Source organism: Dipodomys spectabilis, unplaced genomic scaffold (assembly GCF_019054845.1).
Source record: "Dipodomys spectabilis isolate Male_0828 unplaced genomic scaffold, ASM1905484v1 ptg000141l, whole genome shotgun sequence".
Taxonomy (NCBI): domain Eukaryota; kingdom Metazoa; phylum Chordata; class Mammalia; order Rodentia; family Heteromyidae; genus Dipodomys; species Dipodomys spectabilis.
The window spans coordinates 10,513,058-10,537,625 of record NW_024870818.1 but is presented as its reverse complement, the minus strand read 5'-3'; the positions used below and the strand labels follow the sequence as shown (position 1 = coordinate 10,537,625).

The following is a 24,568-nucleotide window of genomic DNA, read 5'->3' as shown; positions in this document are numbered from 1 at the left end:
TTGTACCCTGTTGCCTCTGCCTCCTGAGAGCTGGGATTACAGGCAAGGAACACCACACCCAGCTCCAAACCACTACAGTCTTAGCCACTCCTTAATATAGTTCCATACCACAGGAATATGGCATACAGTGTGGCAACACATTGCATGGAAGAGAATATATTTGTCTGTATTGTCTAGAGTACATCAATTCTTATTAGGTGCATCACTTACCATGTTTGTCAAGAAATCCAGTTTGAGGAATTGCGCTCAGCCCCAGGCTGTATGCATATACCAGTGCTATGCTATTTAGGAAAATGGGTGGATTCTGGTTTCTGAGTGACTACTTCTCTCATTCTCCTGGCCTGGTCAACTTGGAAGGCAAGGCCCTCTTCATAGTGTTAGACCAGAGTCTGGGTGGTATTACTGGTGGTAGACCAGTACTAAGCACCTGTCTGAGGCTCTGTTAGTTCAAACCAAGCCTGCCTTTGTCTTTTCTGACCCACCAAGAGTGGGTCACTTCCTGTTCAGCCCACAGAGCAGCCGCCTCTCCTCTGCCTCATGTGTCTGTGCCTCAACACTGGGAACCTTTGTCTAGGATCATGTTCATAGGAGGGAAAGAGAAGGCTTTTGTGCTTTCCTAGTGAGATTATTCAAAAAGAAAACTCTAACAGCCTAGGCAACACTAAAATGAGGTTTCACAGAATAAGATTAGAAGCATGAATGTTTTTAATACACTGCACTTGGAACAGGTGCTCAAATACAATTTTTTTAATTTTTTGCCTAGGGGATCAAGAATGATGAGTGTTGATTAGTGGGCTTTGTCGAGCCTCAGAAGGTTGCCATTAATGATGCCATTAATGCTCATCTTCTCCAATATTCATATTTGGAAAATTTCCAGATCTTATCCAACATCAGGAAGATATGTCTTTGCCCTCCTGACATGTTACAGAAACAAATCAATTTCTTCTCCCCAATAGGCTGATGAAAGTCCTGCTCTGCAGTGCTTTCTATTGCTATGGTAACAGGAGATGGGCTTTCCCAGTGGAACTTGATTTATATATGCAGAGAAAAACATTCTTTCAGAGGTCAGTCCCTTTCTTGTTGCCAGGTTTATAACACAACACATGCAATAAACTGAGTGCCAAAGAAGAGCAGAATGACACCAACTGTTGCCTCATTTTATTGAGACCTTTGATGAAAGAGACAATTTAGGAAGTTTCAGTATTGTGGCATTGCTATTGTAGCTATAATAGTTTGCAAAATTGATGAAGTACAGTTTTTTTTTTTTATTTTGTTTTTAGAAAAGCAAAGAGTTGGATTTACGGACTCTCAATTTCCAGACAGACTTGAACTCTTAGTACTTCCAGTTACCGAGTGAACTACAATACTGCTGTGGTAGATGAGATGATAAGAAAGCTAAGGCAGAGTGAAGAGTTTGTGAAATGATAGTGGATACAGCCCAGTAGTTGGCCATGTCTCATGGAATCCTATCACATACTCAGGCATTTAGAGAAAACGTCCCCTTAGCTAGATACAGAGATCTATGCTTTAATCTGCTGGTTTGTTTAAAGGCATTATTGAAACATGGCTCAGTAGGGTCAAGGCATTCTAGAAAGAGCAAGTATATGGAACAGGATGGGTTAGGTATTTCAGAGTAAATATAGCAAATATGTTTGTCATTTTAAGTGTTTCTGGATAGAAATTCTGAAGATGTTTTGGGATTAGACAAAAGCAGATCCTGCTCAAAATGACTTTGCATGAAATTCTTGAATTCATGATGTGCAGAGATGGGAAGAAAGAAATAGATACTTTGACATTAGCTTAAAACTTAAGTCAACAAAGCCTTCTGAAACTGCACCATTACTGACACTTTATATTATACTGTTGCAAATCTAGTGACTTAAGTTCATGGTTTTTTTTCTTAAGAAGTTTGAAAAGTGCTGCTGAATTGATAAATGTAAGATAAAAGTAAATATCACTGGGCTATACTCTGAATAATACAAGAAGGCCATCAGGTGAAAGGACCGATTTTGGGGAAGCTGGGGGAAAGGTAAATGAATGTAAATTGAATAAATTTAGTGCCAGTTGCATAAGTGATTGATGAAACTCTGTCAGGCACTGTATTTTTTGTCTTGTATATGAAGAAACCAAAGCCAAAGAACTAAAGTGGTTGTCCAAAAAATTGGGGATAATAAAGGGAAGCCACTAGGCAAATCCAGGAGTCTGATTCCAAAGCATGAGTTCTTAATGTCATGCTAGTTTTGCTTTTTGTGTACACAGATCCTGAAAAGTAAAATTGGGAAGCATTTTACTTCTGTTTATTAAGTAAATAGTGATCTGCTAGTTTTCTGCATGGGTTACAGGCTTTGGGGTTTTTGTTTTTTAAACTCTCAACACCTATTTTTCAAATGGCCCAACTTCTTTATATAATATATTCTTCCCATAATGATTTCTCATCTAAGAATAATGCCACTAACCTCTCTCCCTTTTGACTGCTGCAGGTTCCTTGAAATACTATTTGGTATTTGACAGTTTTTATTTTGATTGGACTACAGAGGGAAATTGCTACACAAACCACAAGCATAGTAATTTGTAGTTCTCTTAGTGTCACAGTGACTTATGTAAAATAGATATTTTTTTCATTTAAAATGCATAATCTGTGACAACAGACAGAAGTAGTCCTTGACCTTGGGGCCCGTCTATGCTTTGAAATCCTAATGAGGATAGTATCTAGGGCTTCTGCCAGCAGATTTCATTAATTTACCAGTGAATTTTCTCCTAGCAACAGCATTTTCTTTCAAGCTAATTCAGAAGTTAGCTTGAAAACTCAGTAATATTTTGAAAAAAAAGTACACATCATACATAAAGCAATTCTAGAACCACATAGAAAATTTTGTTTCGTTTTTTAATTTAAATTTTATTGTAAAGGTGATGTACAAAGGGGTTACAGTTACATAAGTCAGGCAATGAGTACATTTCTTTTTGAACAGTGTTACCCCTCCCTCATTTTCTCTCACGTTTTCTCCTCCCAACCCTCTCCCCGCCACCAAGTTGTATAGTTCATTTCCAACAGAGTGTCTAATGTCACTGTTGAATTGGTTCACCCTTTGTCCCACCGTTTCTGTGAGTCCCCTTCTGTTCCCCAAATCAGATAAACTTATATACAGGACAAAGGGAACAGAAATTAAAAAAAGAACAGTGATATCAGGGAATAAACTAAAAGGACAAAAGAAAGGAAAAAGAAATATCTGCAGTGTGGTCCTCTCCTAAGAATATCCTACACATATAGTTATTACAAATGAAGGAAAACATGCAGCCTATGTTTCTGGGTTACTTCACTTAATATAATTTTTTTCCAAATCTTTCCATTTCCTTACAAATGGGGCAATTGTCATTCTTTCTGATGGGAGCATAGAATTCCATCATGTATATATACCACATTTTCTTGATCTGTTCATCCACTGAAGCAGCATCTGTGTTGATCATACAGGAGATTTTTTAATTGGAGAATTATAATAGTTTCTGACTTTCAGGTGAACCAAGGAGGTAAGATAAGATGAAATTATTGTCAAATTTTGCTAAGACTCTGCCAAAGCTAAATATTTCAGTTTAGAGCATCAGGTAATTAACTTAGACCCTTTAGATCATCTCATTAGATCATTTGAAGTGAGAAACAAATTTGGATAAAAGATAATCCATGTCTCTTAACTTTGTTCAAATAGAAGATGTGAAAAGAAACCATTTTCTTTTCCAGCCTTGCCTTACACCCAGACAAAACTCTGATCGCAACTGGCCAAGTTGGGAAGGAGCCATATATTTGCATATGGGATTCCTATAATGTCCAGACTGTCTCTATTCTTAAAGATGTCCATACACATGGAGTTGCGTGCCTGGCTTTCGACTCAGATGGGCAGGTGTGTATCTTTATTTATGTTTCCTTTAATGATGTCTTAAATTTCACACAAAAATGCAATGAGTAACCGATTCTCTTTGGCACCCTCTAGAACCTTGACCCTTTGACCCCTTTCCAAGGTTGTAGAACTGATGATTGCCTTCCAATAGAGCTAGTTTGGATACCTCAGTCCCACTATCTGATTAAAAACCTCCATTAAAGAAAGCATGAACTCAAATCCACCAGGGTTCAGCAATTTTACTTTGTCACCCATTATTAGCTTCCTATTGGGAATAAGGGCTGGATCAAGTCATTTTCCCAGACCTCAAGCCCTCAGCATTATGCTTTCAGAAGGTAATATCACCTCGTAATTCACCAAAGAGATTTCTTTTCCCTCCCCTCCCCCTTTTCCCCTCCTTTTCCGTTTCTTCCCCTCCCTTTCTTTCCCCTCCTTTTTCTCTCCTTCTTCCCTCTCCCTCTTCCTCTCTTCCCCTCCTTCCTTTCTCTTTCCTCCCCTCCCCTTTCCCTTCCTCTCTACTCAGTTGATCTCAAGGCCTCAAGCTTGTTAGGGTGATACAATATCAAGCCATACCCCTGGCTCTGTTTTAATGGTTATTTTTTAGATAGGGTCTCACTTCCTGGGTTTGTGTCTGAGCCACAACTGCCTGTTTTAGGCTTCCCATTGTTGCTACATCCACAGGTGCTCACCACCACATCTATCTTCCCACCTGTGAAGACAGTCTTGAAGACTTTTTCTACCTGGGCTGATCTGGTACCTTAATCCTTGGATCTCAGCCTCCCTTGTAGCTTGGAATATCATGTGCATACCACTGCATCCAGTTATGGATTAAGGAGTCTCACAAGCTTTTTTGCCAAGGCTGGCTTCAAACTGATCTTCCCATTCTTAGCCTCCCAAGAAGCTAGGATTATGGGAGTGAACTGGCTAGAGTTTCTTTGACTTCACCTTGAGGTCACTTCTGCTCCTCCTTTGTAGATGGAATTCCTATCATGTCTTACCCCACACCTGTTCCAGCAGTCACCAATCCCTATGTATTTATTTTTCTTTCTAGAACCAGATTTACCATATATGTAGACCCTTGTGATACATGTTCTTCATTTTACTAGTCTGTAATCTTATGTAAGTAAGGCAGAACAATTCCTCTATTTTTTTGTATATCCGTGGCTAAAGAGAAATATTTGGATCATGGAATTTGTTCAGGCTTGCAGTTATATTGGCTTCCTGATGAAAATGCATGTCTAAGTGCAAAGTGTGGTTGTATGTGTACTTATATAAACATTCTGTGACCATCATTTGGGCAAATATCTTTATCAAACTTTTTTCTGAAGTATCAGAAGCAAATGTAATGCAGTGGAGGAAAGTGAGCATTAACTACTCGTTCTTGATCTGTGTTATTTCTTGTTAGGGTCCTGCCTAGTTCCTCCCATTGAGTTTCCATTTTGAAAGGTAGAGATGGGGATGAACTGTGTTTTTAAACTTGTCACTTGAGAAAAATAACCACATATTTGGCATGGTAGATTTCATAGCTTGTTGGTGCCTATTGTTCAGGCCTGTTGTGTTCCCTGGACAGAACTGACTGGAATCAAATAATGTTCAGAAAATGGCAAATGGCCCATTACCTCATAATAGACAACATCTGTAGAAATGCTTTACCAGGTAGCTATGGGACTTGTCATTACAGATGAACTAAATGAAATAAGATATATTGTATTCATAAACTGCTTTGTTAAATGGCAACTCCTTTCTATACCTATGTAAAGACAATAATAAATAGAAAAAATAAAAGAAAAAAGAAATAAGGGTTTTCATTTTACCCATGATTGTTAATTTATTGTCTAATAAAAAAAAGAAATGGAATGGAATTCATCCACTCAGATTTTTTTTAATGGAACTGGGTATCAAACATGGAGCATTGTCTCTGTTAGGTAAGTGCTTTGTCAGTGAGCTATACTTCAGCCCCTAGGCTTTTTTTTTAATGTGGGTAAAAATGCCATGTCTTATAATTACTTTTGTTAATGGAATTTTCAAAGAAAAAATTACAATAAAGGCCTTTCTCATGTGCACATGCTTTATTCTAAATCTTGTAGTGAATGCCATCTTACGTGAAGAAACTTTTTTTTTTTTTGGGTCCGGCTGTGGGGCCTGAACTCTGGGCCTGGGCGCTGTCCCTCAGCTCTTCAGCTCAAGGCTAGCGCTCTACCACTTGAGCCACAGCGCCACTTCCGGCTTTTTTCTTTTTGCTTTATGTGGTGCTGAGGAATCGAACCCAGGGCCTCATGCATGCAAGGCAAGCGCTCTACCACTGAGCCACCTTCCCAGCCCCACGTGAAGAAACTTGAATACTCCCTGATAACTACACATGAACATTTAGCCATGGATGGCTCTGTCTTTCCATGAATACCTTAGGAGTGTGCTTATTAGTGCTCACACACACTCTCTGTGAGAGTGAGCATGTAATTTCATGTACTATTACATGGGGTATTACTATATTTTAAAAACCATTTGATTTGCATTGTTTCACTTGTATGATACAACAATCCTACAAATAAGAAAAAGTCCAAGCATTTTAATTAATTAAATTAATTAATTAATTAAGTTAGTTATTGCCAATACTGGGGCTTGAACTCTAGTCTTCTCATTCTCACTTGACATTTTCAATCAAGATTGCTACTCTACCATTTCAGCCACACCTCCATTTAGATAAGAGTCTCACAGACTTTTTCTATCTGGGCTGGCCTCCCATCACAATCCTCAGTAGTAACTAGGGATTATAATCCTGAGTAACTAGGGTTATAGGTATGAGCCCCAGTGCCTGGTTACAAAAATGTTAATACTCATTTTACAAATGAGAAAATTGAGATTTAAAACAGCTAATAAATTATTATTTTCAAAGTCTTATATATGGCTTCTTACAAAATCAAAAGGGCGGGCTGGGAAGGTGGCTCGGTGGTAGAGTGCTTGCCTCACATGCATGAAGCCCTGGGTTTGATTCCTCAGGCACCACAGAAGTGGTAGAAATGGCGTGGTGGCTCTATGGTAGAGTGCTAGCCTTGAGCTGAAGAGCTCAGAGACAGCGCCCAGTCCTGGAGTTCAAGTCCCACGACTGACAAAAAAAAAAAAAAAAAAGGAATCCAAATCTATTTACTGCCAATCTATTATACAATTCTGTCTCTTAAATGATCCTCTGATATTCATGTCTCAAATACCTGTTTAGGACATTTTTCATTAATTGTATTCGTTGAATTTTGTGTTTTCTTTGAAGATAAGTAATTATTTAGAATGTAGTTTAGACTGGGAGATGAACTACTTTTTTTTTTTTATTAAAATTATATTCTTTAGTTATTTTTAAAGTTTGTGAAATTTATACAAATTTAAGAATAAGAATAAGGTTCATTTATTAGATTTATCTCTTTATAGGGTTTGGATTTAAAGCCCTTTATTTTTCACAGTCTGGAAAGACTTTTAAACTATAGAGTTTAATACTCCTTAAATATCACATTAAGGTTTTAAACATAAAATTTAAGTTAATTCTGTTCTTATGATGTCTACTGATTTATCAGAGACCTCATAAGACTTGAGATATGTTACCTATGTTGAAAGAGGGCAAGTGAGCAGTAGCTTTAGGTCTTTGGAGTTTCGGTATAGACTAATCTAAGTCATCTGTTATGATATCTTGGGATTTAGGATGGATAGGGGAAAATTGGTTGTTCATAAGAAATTCAATGCCTGTCTCGTAGTAATTATTTGTTGAAAGTGGAAATGAATAAACGAAAGTCTTCCCATCACTTTCAGGCATTAATTTGTTCTTTTTCTTAGCGTTTAGCCTCTGTGGGATTGGATGCCAAAAACACAGTCTGCATTTGGGACTGGAGGAAGGGAAAACTACTGGCCTCAGCCACTGGCCATTCTGACCGGGTAAGATTTTTGTTAGATCACACTATGTAGGTTACAGAACTGTGGAATAATTATGATTTTCATATTTTTAAAAGTAAATTATCCATTTATCAATATTCCCTACATATTCAACTTGTAAATGTACTATTTTCTTTTATTCATGAGTGATTGCAAACTGTGTTAGCACGATTGCTTCTAGTGAGCAAGTACTTTGAGTTGCTATTGCTTTTCATAGTCCATAAAAATCTTTGCTGTTAGTATTTGGCTTCTTCATAAAATCAAACTGGAATTGAATTTGAAATATGTATAATTTAGAGGTATTCAGTTAGATCTGGAAATGGTTTTAGAAAATACAAGGACATATATTTTAATTTCAGATGAACATAATGACAACTTTGTGATTCTTTGTTATTTGAGAATGTTGAGTGCAAATTGTGGCCTGATTATTCATATTGAGCTCCATGTGATCATAAGTGACAATTACACGTAGTTATAGCATGAAAGATAAGGGATTATACATATAACTAGTCATAAAATTATTTTTCCCTTGTTTGCATAATTGAGTAATTCAATTTCTTTATTGCCCTGTTTTCTAGTTTAAAAGTGAGTTTGCATGACTATCTTACCTGGAATTTCTTCTAGTGGTTCTGTATTTCTGTGCAATTTAATTGTCTACAGAGAATGAAACTTTCACTAAACATTAAATTTATTACTTCTAGAGTGATATGAACTCTGAAACATGTTTATAAGAATGGCACATACATATGGCAATTTGCAGATAAAGAAACCTCAGAGTTAATGTGACATCCTCTCCAGGATCAAGTCTTCAGATCCTGAAGGGGTGTGGATCACTCCAGGAGTACCAACCACAGAACTTAAGTGTTAGAAAAGGACTGTCCTCTCTCTTTCCTAATGACTCCCAGCTCTAGATGCACATAGACTCCCCCATGGAGATATTACAACCTAATGACATTAGTTCTCTATCTTTAAGGATTTGAACTTATTTGGTACCAACTTAGTCCTGTGGTAGTCAACATTTCCATCACTATGACAAAATAGCAGAAGTGAAGGAAAGATTTATTTTGGCTTACTGTTTCAAATGTTTCAGTCCATGGCCACATGGCCACATGTTTCTGGATCTGTGATGAGCCAATACATTCATGAAGAAAGCACATGGCTTACCTCATAGTGGTCAGGAAGTAGAGAAAGACAGAACGAGGGACCAGGGACAAGACAGAGCTACTCACACACAATGATCCACTTCCTTCCACCAAGTCCTACTCCTAATAGCCCATTCAAGTTCAGAAAAAGCTCTGAACTCATCAATGGATAATTGAGGTTAGTGCCCCTGTGGTCCAGTCACCCCCTCAGTAACACCACTTGCTTGGGACCAAATCTTCAACACATGCAGGAAGACAGCTTCAACACATGAAATGTGTACCATCAATGCACTTAATAAAATATGTATATTGAAAATATTTTATGTGTGTGTGTGTGTTCACACGTGTGCGTACATGTGTGCGTGGCCATCCCCCAGTACTGGGACTTGAACTCAGGGTCTGGGCACTGACCCTTAACTTTTTTGCTCAAGGCAATTGCTCTACCATTCCAGCTTTTGGTGATTAATTGGAGATAAAAATCTTAAGGATTGCTGGATGCTGGTGGCTCATGCCTGTAATCCTAACTACTCAGGAGGCTGAGATCAGAGGATTGCAGTTCAAAGCCACCCCAGGCAGGGAAGTCCATAAGATACTTATCTCCAATTAACCACCAGAAAACTGGAAGTGGCACTGTGGCTCAAGTGGTAGAGCCCTCGCCTTGAGCTCAAGAGTTCCAGGACAGCATTCAGGCCCAGAGTTCAAGCCCCACAACTGACCAAAAAAAAAAAAAATCTTCAGGACTTTCTTGCTCAAGCTGGCTTTGAATAATGATCCTCAGATGTCCATTCTCCTATGTAGCTAGGATTACAGGCTCATCTCTACTGCTAACTTGAAAATATTTCTGATACTTAAGTTTTGGCTGTTACTTTGTTTTTGCTTATGCTGTGGTACAGTCATATGAATCTTGTAAAGAAAATTAAGTTAGACTGTATCAATATATGAATTTTCATCTATCACAAAGAGTGGACTTGGGCTGGGAAGTTGGCTTAGTGATAGAGCGCTTGCCTTGCATGCCGGAGGCCCTGGGTTCGATTCCTCAGTACCACATAAGCAAAAAGAAAAAAGCTGGAAGTGGCACTGTGACTCAAGTGGTAGAGCGCTAGCCTTGAGCTGAAGAGCTGAGGAACAGTGCCCAGGCCCAGAGTTCAGGCCCCACGACCGGGTCCCCCCTCCCCCCCAAAAAAAGAGTGGACTTGATCTCAGTACATACAATTGTGATGCTATGATTGTGAGAACAGGTTCCCACAGAAGTTTTTATCTAAATTATTCTGTGACTACTATGTTAAGTTATCAACACTTTTGTAATGCCTGACCTCAATTAATAAAGTGTATGTCAGATTTTTGGGCTGATTACCTTGGGGGAACATACAGAAAACTACAATTGTGGACACTTTAATCAGTGAAATCCTCTTTCTCAGATAAAATAAAGAGCTTAATATAATCACTTTCTCATATATAAAGTGCTTTTATCCCAGTGTTGAATTCATATTGAACTAAATTTGGCCTAAGCCTGATCCCATGCTTTGAGGCTGTATGTATATAAGAAACTATATCCTTCCCTGGTACATCAACAAAATAAAAGTCAAAGTTAGGAGTATACTTTTGAAACAAATATCTGAGTCAGACCCAGTAGCTGAGCTTCTGCTAATCCAAGGAAGCCAATTGCTCAGATCATACCTAAGAGAGACAGATGGCAAGCTTTACCACTGAGCTGTTTAGAGCTGGTTTTTACCATAGTTCCCTGTTTGTGTATTTTCCCTGTTTCTGTATTTGTAAAGTAGAGCTTTCTGAATTTACTGATTCTGAAGTCTGTCCAGTTTGAAAATAACCTCTGGTCAATTAAACTGTCTAATTCATCTAAACTTTTTTCTTTTAGCATTATTAAATATACCAAGACCTACTTGTCTGATTTCAGTTACTGTGCCCTATTGAATTGTTATACTTTTTAGTTAGGGGAATATTGTAAAAAGTACAGTGTTACTATAGTGAGAAGTTATAACCAGTTATAACCCTTGCCCATAAGACCTGGCTCTGGTCTTTGGCTCTATTAAGAGAAAATGGCATATGTAAAAATGGAAAAATGAATATATTTGTAATTATGGTTATATTTGGGGAAAGATTAAAAATCTCAATTTGATTCTTGCTTTCCTATAGTAAGCAGTGTTACAACTTATAGAAAAAATTTGAAGAAAAGCCAGGATATGTGTGTGTGTGTGTGTGTGTGTGTGTGTGTGTGTGTGTGTGTGTGTGTGTGTGTCTGTGTCTGTGTAGATTTAGTTATGTGCCCCAGTTACTGGGAAATAGGACTGAGTGTGGATTCTCTGAACACAGCTAGTGGGTTGAAAAGCATTCTGCCACTTTCAAAGCCTACACTTTGCCTACTCAGGAAATCCAGGGGCTGCTCTAACTTTTTTTATGGTGAACTTTATTTATCTATTTATTTATTTAGTCCATCATGGGGCTTGAACTCTGGGCCTGGGCACTATCCCTCAGCTCTTCAGCTCAAGGCTAGCACCCTACCACTTGAGGCACAGCACCACTTCTGGTTTTCTGGTGGTTAATTGGAGATAAAAGTCTCACAGACTTTCCTGCCCAGGCAGGCTTTGAACCATGATCCTCAGATCTCAGCCTCTTGAGTAGCAAGGATTACAGGTGTGAGCCACTGGCACCAGGCCCAGCTTTTGGGCTTTTATTAACCTAGGTTAAAAAATGTTTTCTTTGGAGAGCGAAGGGCAAATAGCTTTAGCTACCAGATGCTGAGTCCTCTCAGGCGGCTAGCTTCTTTTTTTTTTTTTTTTGGGTCCGGTCGTGGGGCCTGAACTCTGGGCCTGGGCGCTGTCCCTCAGCTCTTCAGCTCAAGGCTCGCGCTCTACCACTTGAGCCACAGCGCCACTTCTGGCTTTTTTTCTTTTTGCTTATATGGTGCTGAGGAATCGAACCCAGGGCCTCAGGCAAGCAAGGCAAGCGCTCTACCACTGAGCCACCTTTCGAGCCGGGGCAGCTAGCTTCTTGAGTCTTCCTTTTGTCTTAAGAAGCCAGTCCCAAGAAGCTGTGTAATAGCCGGAAGCATCCTGAACTTCCTTTATTTTGGAGATAGGGTCCTAAATGCTCAAGAGTGTGGAGTGGCTTCACTCATGCCCAAGTGCATGGTCCCTCGTGGGCCTTTAGTCAGCCCACACAGGCAGAAATTTTCTCAGGAATCGAATGTACTTTCATCCTGCTAGGCTTGGCTGGACAGTGGGCCTGGGGTGGGGTGGGGTGAGGGGATGGAGTAACAATAGCTATAGGGAAATTTACATGGATACATACATTCATCATTTCAGGGTTAGGTGTGTGGGGCTGTTAATCTGCCTATTTAGCTGAAAGATTTTTTCACTGAAATATTTGCCTTCCTGTGTTGGGTTTTTGTGTCCAGAGACTCTCAGGACCAAAACCAGCTCACCCTGATGACTTACTTCCCTTCCTAGCATTTTTACCCAAGCAGTGGGACATAGACACTGGTCAGAATCTGATTTGTAGCCCAGTGCTGGTGGCTCACATTTGCAATCCTAGGTGCTCAGGAGGCTGAGATGTAAGGATTACGGTTTCAGGCCAGCCTGGGCAGGAAAATCTGTGAGACTCTTATCTCCAATTAACTACTAGAAAATAGAAGGTGGAGCTCAAGTAATAGAGCATTAATCTTGAGCAAAAAAGCTCAGGGACACAGCCTAGGCCCTGCGTTTGAGCCCCAGGAGTGACACCCAAACTACAACAGCAACACTAAAAACAAAACTACAGCATATCTGGGTCAGATTAAAATTAAGGTTTAAAGGACTATTTTAGGTGGGCTAAGCTAGTGTCAGATAAATGCCCCTTTCATATTTTCTATAATTACTAGAGACTGTGGTCCACAATAAATTGCAATCAATTATTAAGAAAATTCATAATTACAATAAAAAATTTGATCATTCTTTCATTTTTGTTAAGAAAAGCTATGTCAAGGTGCAATCACAGTTTTAGGCCAAAACCCTAACTCTAAAGGTTCTAAGTCAGGTCTGGCTACTTACCCTGAAGAAGGCAAATAGGAAGTACTGGTAAAAAGGTGGAAGGGGATTTTTAATCTATATAGCTATTTGGGGAAGATGAAAAGTAAGCATTTCACCCTGTCTTCAGAGTATTGATATGAGCTTTAGGTTTACATAGAGAATGAGTTAGGTCAGGAAGCAAAGAGATATGCATAATTTAGTAGTCATGGTCAAAGTTTAGTCTGCTTGGCCATCTCAATTGTAGTTCTACAAGGTGGTTTGAAGAAGTCGCTATTGTTGAGAGGATACTCTTGTTCCCATGAGATGGTGGCTCATCATGGAGTAATCCTCTGTGAAGCTCTGTTCTTCTTGCAATCTCAGGTGGCTACAGGTTTAGGACATGGCTAGATGCCATTTGGGAACTGTGGGACAAGACATTGTAAGATGCCTCAGTTACATGCAGAGTTAAGCAAGATTCTGATCCAAAGTTTTACAACAAAGGCATCACATAAAAATGAAGGTATGGATGCCAGGCTTTTATCCTACTTTTAGTTAGCTTATTAGCCTGGTTATTTTTATTAGACTCAGGGCTGTTGATCAAGAAGCAGTTTCTAAGTACCTGTGAGTTAAATATAAAATATTTTATTAACTCTGTGAAGAGCATTGGAAAATTTGACCAAAACATTACCATTCATTTATTTTTTGTTTTCTTTGAGTGGACAAAACTAAAAATATGTCAATCAGTTTGTTCTTTGAGTGGACAAAACTAAAAATATGTCAATCAGTTTGTTCTCAGTTACTATGGGTGGTTGTGCCTGTACTTAAGCCTATAGTAAGTAGCTATATCTGGATGTAAGTGTTATATGTACATTACTCATTCATTTCCATTCTGTGCAGGTAACATTGGGTTCTAAATGTTTTAAGGCAGAGTCTTGCCAGTTGTACTGGCCTCTGAAAAAAATACAAAAACATAGAAAATGATCAGTATTTCTTTTTTGGGCAGATTTTTGATATTTCCTGGGATCCATATCAGCCAAACAGAGTGGTTAGCTGTGGAGTAAAACATATAAAGGTAACGTGGTTACTTTTTAACTAATAACTTGTATGGGAAGAATTTTAGGTCCTGATAAAGATTCCTGGATGTTCAGAAACTGTTTGACTTTGCTTTTTTCCAGCTTAACTTTAGAGCCCTGCTAGCTGTTTTCTCTGGTCCTGAAATAAGTTAAGATTTTCCTCAGAAGTGCAAAGCAATGTCAATAAAGTGAAGTGCTCAACCCAAAGCTGAAAAAGAAATGTAATTAATTAAATATTAAACTCAAGTTACATGAAGACTTCTAAGGGTTGCATACTTAAAAATAGTTCTTCTTTTAATGTTATTATGATATATACAACGTTACATTTTCTGAGTGTTGATATATTCTCTTAGAAGTATTTAATATGGAAGTAGATACACAGTGCAGTCCTTCCAGAGACATTGTTTTTTAAATATCTGTCTTCCTTTAGAATACACACCCAAACTCCATTCTAATAAGATCCACATTTGCTTCTTCTATTTTATTATACAGGTAGCAGAATTAATTCCATCAACAGCCTGTGCTGTCATATAGAACAAATGTCTTCTAAACTGTAGAATATGGTGTAGGAACTTCTGTGTAAAATGTTATGAATAGTGTAAATTAAAATCAATAAATAAGGTATAAGGATTACTCTGTTAAAAGGACCATATGTGGATCTCTGCGAGTATAAACATACTGCATTTCTGTGTGAATGGAATAGATGCTATATTATGATGCAAGTAGCCACTCTTATTTTCCAGTTCTTTTGTTTTACTTTATGATCTTGTTCATTATTTCTACTTAATGACAAGATATGAAATAGACCATAAGTGCTCAGAAATAAATATAACAAGAACTATGTAAGATACATTTAAAGCATACTATAAAACTTTATAGAGACACATAAAAGAAGTCTTAGACAAATAGAAAGTATACTGATTTCTGGCATCAAAAATTTAGAAATGGGGCTGGGAAAGTGGCTCAGTGGTAGAGTGCTTGCCTTGCATGCATGAGGCCCTGGGTTCCATTCCTCAGCCCTACATAAGCAGAAAAAGCCGGAAGTAGTGCTGTGGCTTAAGAGGTATAGCATTCGCCTTGAGCTGAAGAGCTCAGGGACAGTACCTAAGCCCAGAGTTCAGGCCCCATGACTGACAAAAAAAAAATTAGAAATGTACCATTTCTTTCCAAGTTAATTTATATTTGCCACAAATTAAGTTATAATCCTTATTGTTGTGGTTATCTGTTCTTTTAAGTTACTCTACACTGGGCTGGGAAGGTGGCTCAGTGGTAGAGTGCTTGCCTTGCATGCCTGAGGCCCTGGGTTCGATTCCTCAGCACCACATAAGAAAAAAGCTGGAAGTGGCGCTGTGGCTCAAGTGGTAGAGCGCTAGCCTTGAGCTGAAGAGCTGAGGGACAGTGCCCAGGCCCAGAGTTCAGGCCCCACGACTGGACCCCCCCCCCGAAAAAAAGTTACTCTACATTAATTTGGAAGGATTAGAAATCTAGAATAAGAACTTTGGGATAAAAAGAACAATAATGGCAAATATTCACTATTTATTAATGTAGTTAGAATTTAAAATAACAAAGATGGTAGAAGACTGGGATAAGGAGAAAAATCAATTTTTCTAACAGCTCAGAAATAGACATTAATATGTGTGACAGATTAGAATATAACAATAGTATCTGTTAACTATCAGGCACTGTAACTATTTTAGGGAGAGTGTATTACTTCATACTATATGCCACATAAATTAAAAGTGAATTTAAGAGTTAGATATTTAAAGAAAACTAAGAGAAATGTGTATACAAATGTTTAAGTCCTCTAAACTTGGAGAAAGAGCCTTCTGAATGTATAAGCAAAGAAAAAAGCCATAGGGTATTTACCATATTGATAGATTTATTTGATTATTCGATTATTTATTATTCATAAAATATTTTGTTAGCTTATCCCTGCAAAGATGGAAACCTTGAACTAGCAATTATAAATGACAAGTGTAGCAATACCGTTGTGTTCTTCAAATAAAAACTGGAAAACCTGTAGAATGGACATAGAGAATTGACAAAAATAAAAATCTTAGTCATTTAAGAGTATGGACTTAAGAATAAATTTAATATGTTAAATATTGCAATTAAGTTGTACCCAGTGCTGTGAGGGATTCTATTTATTTATTTATTTATTTATTTGGGGGGGGGGGGGTTCCGGTCATGGGGCCTGAACTCTGGGCCTGGGTGCTGTTCCTCAGCTCTTCAGCTCAAGGCTAGCGCTCTACCACTTGAGCCACAGTGCCACTTCCGGCTCTTTTTCTTTGTGCTTATGTGGTGCTGAGGAATCGAACCCAGGGCCTCATGCATGCAAGGCAAGCGCTGTACTGCTGAGCCACCTTCCCAGCCCCTGTTGTGAGGGATTCTGTGAAGGAGTTCTGTCAAGTTCGTAGAACGGTAATCGAGTATGGCCTTTCAGACCAGAAATTTGACAGTATTTATTGATAGACTTAGATATTTTGATCCCCTTCGATCCAGGAACATCTGGATATGCTAAGATTTGATACAAGATTGGTAATCTTCTCAAGACGTTGACTGGGCTACCTGTATCCCTATTTAATGAGATGTAGAAGTTGTTATGTTGAAAACGAACTTTACAACTTTGTAAAGGGGGGGAGGATTGGGTATGGGGTGGGGGCAGGATGGGAAGGGATGAGAAAGGGGAAACAAAGGCTGCAGTGCTTGATAAGAAATGTACTCATTATCTTGCCCATGTAATTGTAACCCCTCTGTACAATATTTTCACAATAAAAAAAAAAGAAGTTGACTGGTGAATTTTAGGTAATTTACTATCCAGGAAATAATTATTTAAAATTTTTTTGTATAGAATAAACCAGACATTCAATAATGTAATTCCCTTAGCATTTTAAAAATTAACCAGAGATTTGTATCCGCAACATGAATTTCTGATCAGGTTAAAATGTGATGAGGTACTGAGTTGGTTTTTTTAGCCGTATGTAAGGAAAACAGTGAGTTAATGATGAGTTCTATTAGTCTGTGTGGCTTTCTGGAAATCTGGTACCCTGATCTGGAACCCATAATTCAACTTGAATGTTCCACACTAGGAAGCTGAGATGCAAGGATTTGTCCAACTTTGAATCCTAATTCTATCTCCTTCTACTTGACTTCTTCTACCTGACTATTTTATTTCCTCTAGGCTTTCTTCTTCTTCCTTCCAAGAGTTATGTTCAGTGACATATAGAAGCAGTAGGAATGCTATAATGTTAATGATAATGTTAACGTTCCCTAAGATTACAAAATTGATGGCAGACCTAAACAAAGCCTCTGGCTCTGTTTGAGGGCCTCTTCCTGCTAAGAAGTTATTTCCTTAATACTCCATCTTGGCGTAACTTGTCTCCAAAACCCAACAGTCATTGGGATTCTAACTAAATGAGCTGCTTGGTTTGAAAGAATTCTTTGGATTCCTCTCTATTTCTTTCTTTGGCAAACTCTATCTTTTAATCCGTTTTAAGAGTAGAGACAGATGAAATCCAGGAACATTATTTGTACACATTAAGAGTGCTAATTGTTTTGGGCTTAGGTATGTGTCCTCAAAACAAAACAAGAATCTCTCCCTCAAGGGAAGAATTTGCAAATATCCTCTTAGCTACCCTTTATTAATGCTGTTCAGAAATAACTCAACAGTAAATTTAAGCAGGCTTATTATTTGTCCGTTATTTTTGTAACTGAATGTGATAGGTTCAAATCTTGGTGAATATAAAGCCAGAATAACCACGTCAGGATATGAGTGGAGAAAGATTTATTTCCTACATCAGGTAAGGAGACCATAGAAAGTGATTCCTCCTTTTTTTTTTTTTTTTTCTGGTCCTGGGGCTTAAATTAAGGGCCTAGGCTCTGTCCCTGAGCCTCTCTGTGCTCAAGGCTAGTGCTCTGCCACTTGAGCCACAGCGCCACTACTTCTGGCTTTTTCTGTTTATGTGGTACTGAGGATTCAAACCCAGCCTTCCTGCATGCTAGGCTAGCACTCTATCACTAAGCTACATTCGCAGCCTGATTCCCTCCTTGAACGAAGGAAGCATGGGCATTTCATTAAGAAAGCCTGGCATATTCACAAGATAACACACTTCGGGGTGGACAACATCCCATGCATGCTCAATTCAAGATGCACCTGACTGAGCACTTCAGTTTAAAATCATAGTTCAAGAAGGATAGATGGCAGAAAGGAACAGCCAAAGGAAAGGATACTTTGAAGGTGTGTTAATATTTGCTGTGGTAGGTGCCTGCCTCACACTTTATCTTTGTTTCTATATTAGATTCAGGGTTCCTCCTCTTTTTTATTCTCCCCATACCCTCCATTATCTTTGATTTCATTTACAAGTTGAGTGCAAAAATCTTTTCATTTCAAGAAAAGATATGTGTGAAATTTTCATAGTTTGGGAAAATATTTTCTGGTTTCCCAAGCTTCCAGTGTTTGACAAACAGTCAAATTACAATTCTCCAAAATGAGTGCTCACAAAACAGTTAACAACTGAACATCTGCTTCGTCAGTTTTACAGCAAGTGAGCCAGCAGGTTTGTGGATACTCTTGAGCCTTTTCCCAGTCTTTAGTTACAGACTGAAGGAACCTAGGGGACTACCTAGAGCCAAACAAACTCCAAGGTACTTGCCAGTTCTAACAAAATTTGTGACTGGAGTTTGGAGAAGATAAACAATGTATGTCCATTTGCTGTAAATTTAAGGGTGCATTGCTACCCTAAAATACCACTGGTTTCTATATGGAAAATGGCTCTCAAAAAGAGAGTCTTTCAGGTATTCACCATTTTCTGCAGAAAAATTCATTTGTTATCCTGGCATCACATCTCTATGTGCTTTAGAAGGAGAATCATGTGACTATTTAAATTGTTTTATGTGAGCATTGTAGCATCTGACTGCATGATTTTTGTCAGAAAACCTGTATGTGACCAAACATGAGATAATGATCTCTTATTTTCTTGTAGTTTTCCAGACAGAAATTTTAGACTCAGGCCAGGGAGGCACCTTCCAAAGTAAAAGGACAAATCACTCTCCAGTTGATCTTGATGCATGAGGAAACATAATGAGAAAGGAAAATGCGTGCCTAAAAGTGCCACTGAGCAGCAAGCTCTCTGGCATATTTGTGCAACCAGTAATCATTTGTGTCTTAGCAGTTTGTTGACATTTTCCCATTTAAAACTGAAGTGTTTTCCACAGGGTTTTTCTCCAAAGCTTCATAGTGCTTTGATGTATACATCAACAAAAAATAATAATACCCAAATAAACAAATCACCAGAGCTGACAGGTTTCTCCTTGGAGAGGAGAGTCCTGCCCAGTGAAATGGTTGCACACTTGCATCTTGTGCCTGCTAAGGCAAGGCCTGCAGAACAGCCCTCCTCACCCCTGCCACCACCTCCACAGCTGCCTGCATGCCTGCCCGCCCACCATTTCAGTGATGCCACCACCCCAGAACTGCTTCCTCCAATAGCCAGCTCCCTTGACAGGTCTCCAGTTTTCCTCTCCTGCAGGTACCAAATATTCTGGTTGTCACTGATTTTTTCCCCCCCTTCATACATTCCTGCCATCTGGAGTCATCTAATCTTGTTCTCCTGAGCCAGATGCAATTTCTTTCTTACCACTGATCCAAATCCTATTCTTGTTCATTTCCTCTAGTCTAACTTGCTTGTCTAGCTCTGAATTTTGTTGTCCCTTGTGTATAATCTGAACAGACTGCTCTGAAAATCTTGCTCATTGTTTCATATGTATCTTCTTTATTAGTTAAAACCTTTTCAAGGCAAAGATCTAGATTTCCATAGTTTCTCATGTAAAACCCCCAATGAACCTGGACCTTTGGCAAACCACATATGCCTTCTTTTCTGCCCTTCCATGGGGGATAAGAATAGAATCTACCTTAGCCTATCCTCAAGGGAATTACTGAGAGCCTTTATAAAGAGAGAGGCTGTATAAATGGAGGTAAGGTCATACATTCATACATTAAAACTATAGTGAAGAAAAACACTCGATGTCTGTCATCTTGAGAGTGCCTCAGTTGCCCCTCACAGGCTTTATGCTTGTGGTCTTTCTCATGAACTGTACAACTAAAAGAGCATAGCACATTATTCAGCCATAGGAAAATATCACTTCTATTTTGAAACATTCATGAGTAAAATTTCTGAGGTAAAAAGCTTATGTCACTTTTATTTTGAAAGTAGTTATATATATACATCTATGTGTGTAGCTATATATATATGCAAATATATATGTAAAAATATATATCTACACACATTGATTGCCTAGATGATATATCAACATGCCAGCAGGAAGTTATAATTTCAATTTCCCTTTTTATATTCATCTAAAAATGTCTACAATAAACTTATCCTACTTTTATAATTTGTCAAAGAAATTAAACAAAAGCATGACTCATTACTTTTCTTTCAACTCTGAGAACATTGACACTTTCTATTTAGTTGCCATTCTAAGTTTTGACAGTTCAGAACTTGGATAGTTTAAAATATATCATTATAGGTTTTTCTGCTGTTCCTAGAGGAAGGCTAAAATGTGTTTTAGTTCTCTACCATTACTGAGAACCAATTTACTTGTGTTGGTTCAGACATGGTGTATTATCTAAAATGTACTAAAATGTGAATACCTATAATACAGTACATTAAGATACTTTATTATGTAATTGATTTCTTTTATCAATTTCTAGTTTTGGACACTATGTGGAAATGCCCTGACTGCAAAAAGAGGGATATTTGGCAAAACGGGAGATCTTCAGACCATTCTTTGCCTTGCATGTGCCAAAGAAGACATCACCTACTCTGGTGCTTTAAATGGTGACATCTATGTCTGGAAAGGGCTCAATTTAGTCCGTACCATTCAAGGTGCACACAGTGTGAGTATGGCCAAATGGGAATTGGGGGAGGACTTATACTATACGAGTTAAGATCACAAATCCTTGTATTTCCCTCCTACCCCCAACTTGAGTGAGAAGACTTTTACCGAACACTCCCAAAACACACACGAAGACTTCCTCAATCATTTTTGTTCATCTAAAAGAAAAATATTTCAAAAAGTATACAGACTCAGCCTCTACCGTAATAGGCAGATTTGTGTTTATTCATCCATTAGTTTCACAGGAGACTGGACCCATTTCCTCCTAAGTTCTCAAATTGTAAAGTGCCTGAAGTCCCTTGGGGTCTTGCTTCCATTCACATTCTACAGCGTGGATCTAGGTGATGCGTGGTGCTGCTGCTCTATGGCCCAGAGTTGGAACCAGAAGGCCATGGGTGACACTTATTTTTATGCTGATTTTCCTCACTTATGCAGAGGTGCCAGAGTGTCACAGATGCCATTGATAGCCTTCTCTCTTGATGGTCTGCTCTATAAAAACAAGGACAAACTTTTATTGACACTCTTTTGTCTGTTGACACACATGAAATTGGTCACATTGTTAATATCTACTGATGATACAGTGGAAATACCAGAAGAACAGAAGGATGAATATGAAAGGTAAAAGCAACTTTGGTGGATGGAAATTGGAGAAAATATTCCTGGAAACTCAACAGATTTTAGTTTATAGCCTCTGAACTGACTCCCTGTTACTTTTTTGTTTGTTTCTGATACTATCAGGGGCTAGGAATGTGGCTCAGTAGTAAAGTGCTTGCCTACCATGCATGAAGCCCCAGGTTCGATTTCTCAATACCATATAAACAGAAAAAGCTGGAAGTGGTACTGTGGCTCAAGTGATAGCGTAGTAGCCTTGAGCAAAAGAAGCTCAGGGACAGTGCCCAGGCCCTGGGTTCAAGCCCCATGACTGGGGGGAAAAAATTGAACTGATATAGGGATCACACTCCAAGCCTCATGCTTACTATACAATGCTCCACCATGAGCTATGTCCCTTGCCCCATATTACTCTACGTATATATAAAGGAAAGCTTCTTAAGCAACTCATAGCAAAAGAGCTATGAATTTTAGATCTTTCACTGTATTATATGTTGAAGACAAGTTTTCTTAGTTTCACTCATATGAGTGAAACAATTAAATAAAATATAGTAAAACAAGAGGTCAGTATTTGTCCTCATTCATAAAAGTAGCTGATATAGTAATCAAGTTTCTTTCTATACTGGCTCTTATGTCAACATGGTATGCTTCTAACACTTGAGCAAACCAAACAAACAAGTACATCTCTTCAAGATGCACTTGACAAGTTCTGGTACACAAAGAGCATCTTTATCTGATGTGTAACAGGCTGACCCAGATTCACTCTATGCTTTTGGTTAGGCTCACATGATGCCTGTTGAGCCATTGAGCTGTGTTTCAGATACCTTTACACCGGTAACAGGGTTCGTGTTCTTTGTGCGTCTGTACCTGATTACTTTGGACAGGAAATTTTTTAAAGAGCCTCCATTGTTTTTCCTTTTTAGAAGGCTTAGTTGTCATATATAGGAATTTCTGATTTCCATATCTGCTTTAATCAAGATATTCCTAAATAGCTTTTTTTTTAAAAAAAAAGTAACTTGTTACCAGTTTTGTAATGCAAAAAGAGCACTGGAATACATTTGTTGGGGTGGTGATTATAAATATTTTAAAATCTAGCTGAGATGAAAGATGATATAAATGTCTACTTGGTCTGTTGTCAGGAAATTGTCTGTTTCTTGTTTTGTTTTACTTCATAATGTTTTAAAATCAATTATTACTAATGTATGATTGTAATGTTGAATATTATCTGTTTTAACTGGGCAGGCTGGAATCTTTAGCATGTATGCATGTGAAGAAGGCTTTGCCACTGGTGGGCGAGATGGTTGTATACGTTTATGGGATACTGATTTCAAACCAATAACCAAAATTGATCTCAGGGAGACAGAACAAGGATATAAAGGTAATGTATGTATTAATACTTACCTCTCATTCCAAAGGCATTAAGAACCCTGTGAAATTCTGTATTTCTTTTTCTGTTTTTGAATCTTTGAAATGAGGTCTCACTAATTATCCTGGGTTGGCTTCAAATGTGAGATCTTCCTTCCAAGTACTAGAATTGTGGACATGTACTACTATTCTTTGCTTGTGTTTCTATTTGAGAGAGTTAAATATAATGTGAAATTTTGTACTGTATATTTTCCCTCTGTCTTCTACCTCATTCGGTAAAGGATTTAAGGAAGTTAACGTAAATACAATTAACAAATTATTTGTAGCAATAAAATAAATGATTACCATTTTTCCTAGCTAGCATCAAGACACCTGCATGCATTAGCAACAGTCCAGCAGCAAAGAAAAACAACATTACGGTAAAGCTACTGAGTGGTTTCTTAGGAGTTGATACCTTCAATGATAAAACTATGGACAAATTGGTCAACCTAAATGTGACTGTACCCAACCTCTGAAGACAAATAAATGATAAGAAAAGTAAAGAAAATGAATGTTCTTTTTTTTTTTAACTCTGGGCCTGGGTGCTGTCCCTCAACTCTTCAGCTCAAGGCAAGAGCTCTACCACTTAAGCCACAGTGCCACTTCCAAGAAAATGTTCTTTTAAAATAGATTTAAAGTAATACCTACCACATAATAGGAATAGGTTCAAATCCAACGTACTTAAATAACTGATGGTTAACTGTGGATGCTTGGGTTGTTGGTTTTCTTAAACCATAAACTGGCTTCTTATTGGGGATCATCACTTGAAACTTGTGGTTCCTTGTGAATTGAACAAGTGACGTCATAATTTGATGACATTTTTTTCTTGTCAGCCACTTCACCTGATTCATCCAAAAATTATACCACATAATTGAGGATCAGGATCAAATCCATTAATAACTTGCTTTGCTGTACTTTCCTCCTTCTCCTCTTCCTCCTGTTCCTTCTTTTGTTGGTCGTGGGGGTTGAACTCCAGGCCCGGGCGCTGTCCTTCAACTCTTCAGCTCATAGCAAGCGCTCTACCACTTGAGCCACAGGGCCACTTCCAGTTTTCTAGTGGTTTGTTGGAGATAAGAGTCTCACGGACTTTCCTGCCTGGGCTGGCTTTTAACCAGATCCTCAGATCTCAGCCTCCTGAGTAGCTAGGATTACAGGCATGAGCCACTGGTGCCTGGCTATACTTTTCTTCTTGATACAGAGTGGACCCTGATTCTCAGAGTTTTGGAGCTGGCTCATAATGAACAGTGATGCATTGCGGTCTTTATATTATTGACACAGTCAACCCCATTGCCACCTCCTATCCCCACATTATAAGGAGAACAGTTATGGATGTTCTCCATATTGAAGCCATCTAGGCAGATTTCTATACAAAAACCCCTTGACAGAACTAAAGCAGCCCTGAATGGTACATGGTAGACAGATGGAGCCCAAGACAGGCCTACATCCTGTAGGATGCGTCCTGTGACAGCAGAACTTAGTTTATCAGGGAGGAATTGGCATGCATGCTAGATAGATGATGAATGGTACATTCACTTATCAGGGGGAGGAGTAGATTTTTATCACTTGTCAGGGGGAAGAGTAGACTTTGCTCTTATAGGATGGCTTATAAAATCTTCTATTTTAGCCTCAAGGAATTCCTG

The 24,568-nt window shown here is 38.4% G+C and overlaps 1 protein-coding gene across 1 annotated transcript in view; it reads left to right on the top strand.

Moving 5' to 3' along the window:
• Eml6 (EMAP like 6) overlaps nucleotides 1–24,568 on the top strand; it is a 244,991-nt gene that overhangs the window by 83,726 nt on the left and 136,697 nt on the right. Inside the window, exons 2-6 of the mRNA XM_042691135.1 lie at nucleotides 3,734–3,893; nucleotides 7,707–7,805; nucleotides 13,952–14,020; nucleotides 20,731–20,916; nucleotides 22,767–22,902. Coding sequence (XP_042547069.1) covers nucleotides 3,734–3,893; nucleotides 7,707–7,805; nucleotides 13,952–14,020; nucleotides 20,731–20,916; nucleotides 22,767–22,902 — 650 coding nt within the window. The remainder of the gene's footprint in view (nucleotides 1–3,733; nucleotides 3,894–7,706; nucleotides 7,806–13,951; nucleotides 14,021–20,730; nucleotides 20,917–22,766; nucleotides 22,903–24,568) is intronic.